Source organism: Astatotilapia calliptera, chromosome 5 (genome assembly GCF_964374335.1).
Source record: "Astatotilapia calliptera chromosome 5, fAstCal68.1, whole genome shotgun sequence".
NCBI classification, from domain to species: Eukaryota; Metazoa; Chordata; class Actinopteri; order Cichliformes; family Cichlidae; genus Astatotilapia; species Astatotilapia calliptera.
In genome coordinates, this window is record NC_137426.1 from 25213804 (window position 1) to 25222207 (window position 8404).

The 8404-nt window shown below is 41.8% G+C and overlaps 1 protein-coding gene across 1 annotated transcript; it reads right to left on the minus strand.

Moving 5' to 3' along the window:
- Nucleotides 1-67: 67 nt before the first annotated feature.
- On the minus strand, nucleotides 68-7963 carry phf13 (PHD finger protein 13). Its single transcript, XM_026168415.2, has 5 exons — nucleotides 7509-7963; nucleotides 6569-6670; nucleotides 4929-5108; nucleotides 2810-3221; nucleotides 68-2712 (listed from the first exon to the last, which is right to left on the minus strand). The coding sequence occupies exons 1-5, from the start codon at nucleotides 7551-7553 to the stop codon at nucleotides 2480-2482; spliced, it is 972 nt and encodes a 323-aa protein (XP_026024200.1). The 5' UTR covers nucleotides 7554-7963; the 3' UTR covers nucleotides 68-2479.
- Nucleotides 7964-8404: the final 441 nt, after the last annotated feature.

Sequence of the window (8404 nt, forward strand, 5' to 3'; positions counted from 1 at the left end):
ACCCTCCAGAGTCACAGAATACACTGAAGTTTTATACCTCACCCCGCTAAAAAGAAAAAAAATCAAGTTAAAATGGTAACTCTTTATTTACAGTAGTTTACAATAGTTTCACAGAAACAGTGTGCACCACAGAACAAACGCTTTCTCAGTAAGAGGATAGAACAACCCAGGTTCAGATTAAACAAGCTGTATCACAATGAGCTCCCCCCCCCCCTCCAACATTAATTTACACTAATGTCTTTAAGACACACACTCAAAATTATGAGCTTGTGTCTGAAGGAGTCTTCAGATTCTCTTCAAGACAAGCATGTCCTGAGAAACAGCAAAAGTGATTTTAGTTCTTCAAATGTCTTAAAAACATAACTTAGGCGACTGCTGGGTACAAACCAGTTAACCCACATTTGTAAATACCAGGAGAGTGCACAGATGAGTTTAATCGTTCAAACTCTTGGAAATTCTTGTTCTTTACACAAAAAACCCCCCAAACAAACATTCTTCGTCTGTTTTAGTCGTTCCCTGGTCAACTCTTTGATTCTGCATTATAAAACCCCATCACCGACAAGTATCCAAGAATCTGAGTCTAAAATCTGTCACTCTACAGTATGGCTTTTTTATATATATATATATATATATATATATATATATATATATATATATATATATATATATATATATATATATATATATATATTCAGAAACACACAAGTCCCAACAGCAGATGGCACATGAATAACAAAGCTTAAAGTTCTTTTAATCCAAATGGGAGCAAGTTTTCCATCAATGGTACTCCACATAGAACCGAATACTGCAATGCAAAAGTTAACGGGAGGCGATTACTCACTGAGATCTGACCTTCTGCTCTGACCTTCCAGAGACAAACCACCACTACCATGGTACTAGGGGTGCACTGATTTGAAAATTCAGAATCAATACAGAATAAAAATCTGACTTCCATTTTTTTTATGTTTATTATTATTATTATTATTATTATTAAGCATTACTCACTTTGGGCCAGGATGACAAATGAATCGTTATAACAGGGGAAGAAGAAAAAAAAAATCTGTATGCTACATGTCAGACGGCAAGTGTAGACAACAGCCCCGATTCTCACAACGTTGTGCAGAGTTAAAAGTGTAAAAACAACTCAACAGGGCCAACATGGGCCAGTACCGGTGTGTTGCTGACACATCAGTGCATCCCTACTTGATGCTTTGCAAAAGACTTGAAACCCCCTCCCCCCCCCCCAAAAACAAAAAAAACATGGAGATTGGTTCAGACAACTCATAGCAGCAGATGCATCGCCAACACCCTTATTTAAACGCTTGCGTGCATAATTTCAACAGGAAATCTTCATTGAAAACTGAAGATTTCTGGTCTGACACCATTCCAGTTACAGATACCTTTTTTTCACCTGTCAGTACTGCAAACAGGACTGTGGTTCCCTTCTATAAATATATTTGTCTCTGAAAACTTAGTCAAGCGCATCAAGTGGTTAACTAAAATCATACTGACCAGATATAACAGGATATACTGAAAACCTGACTTTTGTCATTTGCCCAATTTTTCTTTTTTTCTAAACTGTTATATAACAATTTCTTTATTAGGAACAAATGTGGTCAGCGAAGAACACTGTTTAAACACGTTGAGAAACAAAGTGTGAAAGCTTCTGTGTATGGCTGAGTAACGTGTTGATTCAGAGGAATACCAGTGTCTGGAAGACAAGATCTTGGTTCAGCTGTATGAGCTAATGGCCTCAATGATATTCTTGAAAATGTCTTAAACAAGAAAAGCAGAACAACAAACTGATGATGCAGATGCAGACTCTAGCCTCTTATCCTACATCTTTGTTCTATTCGATTATACCTCAGCTTAATACTATAGCACCATCTGAAGCAATTGACACCAGCCTCAACTTGTTTTCCTGTTTTAAATGGTTAATTATGTAACATCAATAGAGGCATCATAGAGAAATTAAATCCAGTTTAACCAGATCAGAAAGACACACCCGTCTCTGAAAGAAAGGTTAGGTGGATTTTTTTTTTTTTTTTTAAAGTGCAAACCATTTTTCCCACAAATCCCAGCATGCACCATAGTGGGTGGCAGTTGTGAGAATTCTCTCAATATGGCAGTTCAAAATGCTTCCAGTGTTCACGAGACACCAAGCCCCAAAAGTAGCGGTTTGTTGCTATGCTAATGTCATCTACAGACAGACATCCATTCAGTGATTGCCTTACGCGCAGAGTCTGTAGGAAGCAGAAACAAACCTTAGTAAATCTAAAATAGCACTCAAATTGTTCTCAAATGGGATAAGGGCTCGGGATAGGTCCACTAAAATGTTTGTAGAAAATATGGGTTCATGGTTGAACCTTGAAGGAGAGAGACTGAAGGGTGCAAGACCTGAATCTGAGGAGGAGGGGCCAGTCCAGTAGAGGGTTAAAGTAGGAGCGGTACGGGTCAGAGTTCAGGATGTGGCCTGGGGTCAGTCCAGCATGTGTTTGCGTGGGCCTACACGCGAGCGGTGGGAACGTCGAGTGTCTGGAGGTCCGTGTGTCTCTCGGCAGCTTTGGCACACGTATGTCTCTGGCACGTGACTCTTGCGGATCTTAGCGCATGACAGGTGGATCCAGGTGTTGCACTTGTTACATTCGATCATGGCGCGTCCCGCGAAAGGCTTCATGCAGAAACATGTCACCAGGTCCCACGAGTCATCATCTGAAAAGAAAGGAGACAGAATACACTGAGCTTCCACTTTATTCATTCATCAGTTTTTTAAAAACATTTAAGCATTTCTGACCCCAAAATCTCTTACCAGAGTCTACCATTATATCCTCATCCTCCCCTGAGCCATCTTCGTCTCGGAACACCACCTGCTTTCCCTGGCGGAACACCGTTCTGTTTCCTGAAAAGCCCTCCACCTTCTGTATCTTTACCACCCCTTCCTCAAGGTCTCGTCCGTCCCAGTATCGACGCTCTTCCTTGGGTTCCTCTTTGCAAGGGGACGGGCTAGGCACGCACTGGGGGTGGAGGGGAATGCTGATGTCATCTTCTGGCTCTTCTTTGATTGTTCGGCCGCCAAAGGAAAGCGGGCACTGCAGCTCTGGGACTGCTAAGTGAGCCCCACGTTCTTCAACAGACTGATGCTCCCTCTCCTTCCTCCTCTTCTTCTTCTTCAGCTTGTCAGCTTTCCTGCGATCATCTGGATGCAGGGTAGTGATTGTGTGCTGCAGAGGAGAAAATTTAATATCCATTTGAAAATTATAACAAAACTTTTACCTGGTCAGATTATATAAGGTTGATGATGTGACATACAGTGGGGCAAAAAAAGTATTTAGTCAGCCACCGATTGTGCAAGTTCCCCCACCTAAAATGATGACAGAGGTCAGTAATTTGCACCAGAGGTACGCTTCAACTGTGAGAGACAGAATGTGAAAAAAAAATCCATGAATCCACATGGTAGGATTTGTAAAGAATTTATTCGTAAATCAGGGTGGAAAATAAGTATTTGGTCAATAACAAAAATACAACTCAATACTTTGTAACATAACCTTTGTTGGCAATAACAGAGGTCAAACGTTTACTATAGGTCTTTACCAGGTTTGCACACACAGTAGCTGGTATTTTGGCCCATTCCTCCATGCAGATCTTCTCGAGAGCAGGGATGTTTTGGGGCTGTCGCCGAGCAACACGGACTTTCAACTCCCGCCACAGATTTTCTATGGGGTTGAGGTCTGGAGACTGGCTAGGCCACTCCAGGACTTTCAAATGCTTCTTACGGAGCCACTCCTTTGTTGCCCGGGCGGTGTGTTTTGGATCATTGTCATGTTGGAAGACCCAGCCTCGTTTCATCTTCAAAGTTCTCACTGATGGAAGGTGGTTTTGGCTCAAAATCTCACGATACATGGCCCCATTCATTCTGTCCTTAACACGGATCAGTCGTCCTGTCCCCTTGGCAGAAAAACAGCCCCATAGCATGATGTTTCCACCCCCATGCTTCACAGTAGGTATGGTGTTCTTGGGATGCAACTCAGTATTCTTCTTCCTCCAAACACGACGAGTTGAGTTTATACCAAAAAGTTCTACTTTGGTTTCATCTGACCACATGACATTCTCCCAATCCTCTGCTGTATCATCCATGTGCTCTCTGGCAAACTTCAGACGGGCCTGGACATGCACTGGCTTCAGCAGCGGAACACGTCTGGCACTGCGGGATTTGATTCCCTGCCGTTGTAGTGTGTTACTGATGGTGACCTTTGTTACTTTGGTCCCAGCTCTCTGCAGGTCATTCACCAGGTCCCCCCGTGTGGTTCTGGGATCTTTGCTCACCGTTCTCATGATCATTTTGACCCCACGGGATGAGATCTTGCGTGGAGCCCCAGATCGAGGGAGATTATCAGTGGTCTTGTATGTCTTCCATTTTCTGATGATTGCTCCCACAGTTGATTTTTTCACACCAAGCTGCTTGCCTATTGTAGATTCACTCTTCCCAGTCTGGTGCAGGTCTACAATACTTTTCCTGGTGTCCTTCGAAAGCTCTTTGGTCTTGGCCATGGCGGAGTTTGGAGTCTGACTGTTTGAGGCTGTGGACAGGTGTCTTTTATACAGATGATGAGTTCAAACAGGTGCCATTCATACAGGTAACGAGTGGGGGACAGAAAAGCTTCTTACAGAAGACGTTACAGGTCTGTGAGAGCCAGAGATTTTCCTTGTTTGAGGTGACCAAATACTTATTTTCCACCCTAATTTACGAATAAATTCTTTACAAATCCTACCATGTGGATTCATGGATTTTTTTTTTCACATTCTGTCTCTCACAGTTGAAGTGTACCTCTGGTGCAAATTACTGACCTCTGTCATCATTTTAAGTGGGGGAAGTTGCACAATCGGTGGCTGACTAAATACTTTTTTGCCCCACTGTAAATCCGTCTTACATCTTTCTTGGCGTGGCTGGACAGAATGGATCCTGGCTGTGGATGCTTCCTGCTCCTATCCTGGGGGCCCTTCAGGGGGCGTTGGGGGCAGGAAGATGCTGGTCCTGGGGTCCAGCCATCACTGTCGGCTGTGCTGCCTGTACTGTTCGGGGGGCTTGAGCTACTGCGCAGTGGAGAGTCCTAAAATAATAAATGGAAGTGCAGGGGTTAATTCACTAACATAAGGAGATGAAGTAGGCTACTAACAGGTAAAAAATTAATACATTTGCAATCACATGACCATAAAAATAAATCCCTGAAAGGAAAGCGAACAAGTCATCTGTTGATGGTGAAGAAAAGGAAACTAAGTCATCCAACGTTAGTTATGATAAAAGAAACTTCACATAAACCAGAGAGAGGGATGTCACATTTTATTTTGGTTTTACAGAAAATAGCACTAAAAACAATGCTCTACTTTAGTTGCAGCAGTGGAGAATAACAGAACATTTGATGCTATCAAGGGTGTGTGTCACTTTACAGGAACATCTCTACCACCTGGTGCTTCTTATCTAGTCTGAATAAAAAAACCAAACAACAACAACAACAACCCCCCCCCATTGCGTAACAAAAGATACACTGTTATCAAAGGATGCAGCTCTACATCCTTTGATAACAGGACATGGCTTCCATGTTCTAGACAGTGGAGGAGCATGTGTTAAAAAACAAAAAACAAACAAACTGTAATTAGACTAAAATGAATGTTTTCAACAAGTTAAATGCATATAAATGTGAATGAATGACCAGCATGAACAAGGCTACTTTCCATACAACCGATTCAGTTAACCTAGTACATAGTAACATCATAGATGGCTGTATGTGTGAGAGAATAAAAAAAAAAGAAGATATATATATAAAAAAACCCGACAAGGGCAAAAGAGACCCATGTATTAAGCCAAGAGTCCATGTAAGTGCAAAAAGAAAAAAAGAAGATAAAGTTCTTAGTTGAGTATGTGTAAAACTAAAATAAACACAGGCAGAGAAACTATAAAGCCAAAAGAATCTGTTAAAGTAATCTCCCTGTCTGGCCATCTCCTTTTTGGTCCCCAAGATTAGCAGAAGACAATAAAGTCTCATGTCCGATTTAGCGAGTGAATAAAATTCAAGAAGATAATAATAATAAAAAAACAATAATGAGTGGCAGCAGTTGCATTAAGTCATATTATAACTGACAAATAGACCACAGGTTTAGATTACTTGAAGTTAATCCACAGTGGATATGCAAGATCATCTGTAACTGATCCAAATAATTTTGTCAAAGAGTAGCTCCGGTTTTAGAATAAAGCTCATGATTAAAACAGTCCCCCCCCCCCCCCCCCACACACACACACACACTCAGATAACCTCAGTGACAGGCTTTGGGTCTTGATTATTTATCATTTTTACAAACATTTTGATTCTGTGTAGATTTCACTTCTGCTGGTCAAGACTAAATATTTTCCTACTTTGTATGGTTGTTTGTTTACATGCGGAAATATAATGCAACTATGTATAACACAGGCGATGCTCCTGATTAAAACATTTAAGAGACACCGTTATAGCCCAACTAGACAGATGCTGATGTGAAGAAGAGTGCACAGCCACCGACCGCCTGGTTTTCTTACCTCTTGAGGGTATGGGATGTAACCGGCATATGCCAGAACAAAAGTGCAAAACTTGTTAAAATCCTCCACTGTCCTCCTCCTCCTGTACGGCGGACTGAAACCCTGAAACACAATCATGTTACTGAAGCATTAGCTGCAATAAACCTGCACTGCCAGATATGGCGTTGATATGAACGACGAGTGATCGCGCCACACATCCTCTATTGTACACGGTGGGAGAAACGGCGACTAACACAGGCAAAAGTTTGATTCACTACGCCCACGCACACACATATTTATCTATAGACATGAAAGTGAACCTTCCTGCCAACCCCCACCGACAAACCCAACTAAAAACGACAGCTAATGTTAGCTTGGTCGGCTAGCGGTAGACCGCAAATAACTCACTAGCTACTGCTAACCAGCTAGTGTCACTATAGTTCAATTAACGGACAAAACAACGAAGCCGCGCGGTAATACATATTACAGACTATCAAGGAATAACAAAGTGCAACAAAAGCATCATTGTCCGCCAGCTGTTACACTGCGAAAAATCCAGATGGCGTGAATATGATGGTTAGTCAGCTAGCTTTAATGTTAGCATGCTCCGTAATGATGATGGAATGTTTTATTCTCCATGAAGCATACAGTAAGGCTAACTCGCAGGTTTCGTGAAGTACCGTTTAAAGTGGCATTAATGACTCATTTTCATGCGACATGTAAAGTTTTATTTATAGAAAGCTGACAGCTTGTTCTAATACCGCGGGAATGTTTGGTGTGTATAACTTGTCAAATTTTTCCACTGGCTAATATTATATGTCAACATTAGCAGCAGCAAGCTAACGCTAACTAATCAGCAGCTGCTAGTCACAGTGACAACCTCAAATAAGTTGACATTTGCTAACGTCGCTAGCCGTGACTGCAAACTACTCACTGTCAAACAATTATATAAAACACTCACCTCCGACTGAAATGCATGGGATGTCGATGGGTTTATGTCACCCATCTTTACCGAGTAGCCGACAACCTGACGGCTTTGGCGATAACCTGGCAGACTGTCGAAGCTGGCAATCCGATGGGACCGTAAACACTGAAGTTATTTAGCTTTTGCTTGCTAGACAGCTAACGGTAACGTTACCTATGCTAAAAGCTCGAAGCAACAGTGTTAACTCAGTTTGCCACAAGCAGCAACGATAACACTACTTGGACTCGCCTACAAACGCTAGTCCTATCCGCTCAAAGTTATAAAATGTAATCGCCGACTATCAGCAAACGTTACTATTGTATTTCCATCGAGCTGTCCGGCAATTTCTCCGTTTGATCCAGTTAACAGAGTGCTGAGGAGGGTGGGGGAACGGTACACTTCGGCTGTCACCAGCTGCCTGCCCCTTGCTGCTTCTTTTTCTTCTTCTACTCATTCAAAGTTATTTATTTAAGGGAACGACGTTGTGGATTGGCGCCATCTTTGGTCAGTAGTGTGAAGGGATAAAAGCAGGCCTGCTTTAAAGGTCTCCTACATTTTAACAAATTCTCTGCTTTGGAAAATATGCATGGAAACTCGAAGGCCCTAAACTAATCGATCAATACTGACAAACAGTTTCATAAAAGCGAGGCTTCATTATTTAGTGAGAAACATAACAGATAAAAGCTCAGGGGTCGATTCCAAATGCTGGACTTGCATTTCGATCTTTTCACTGGAACTGTCAGTATGTCGTCTACAGATATGTTGATGTAAGTAATGGGATGTCATCATTAGGGCCAAAATAAACTGATCACAGACAAAGCATACATTTTTTGGAGTGACAAAATCAACAATCTGGCAACACTCTTAAAAAGAAGGAATGCACTGAGCTTTAT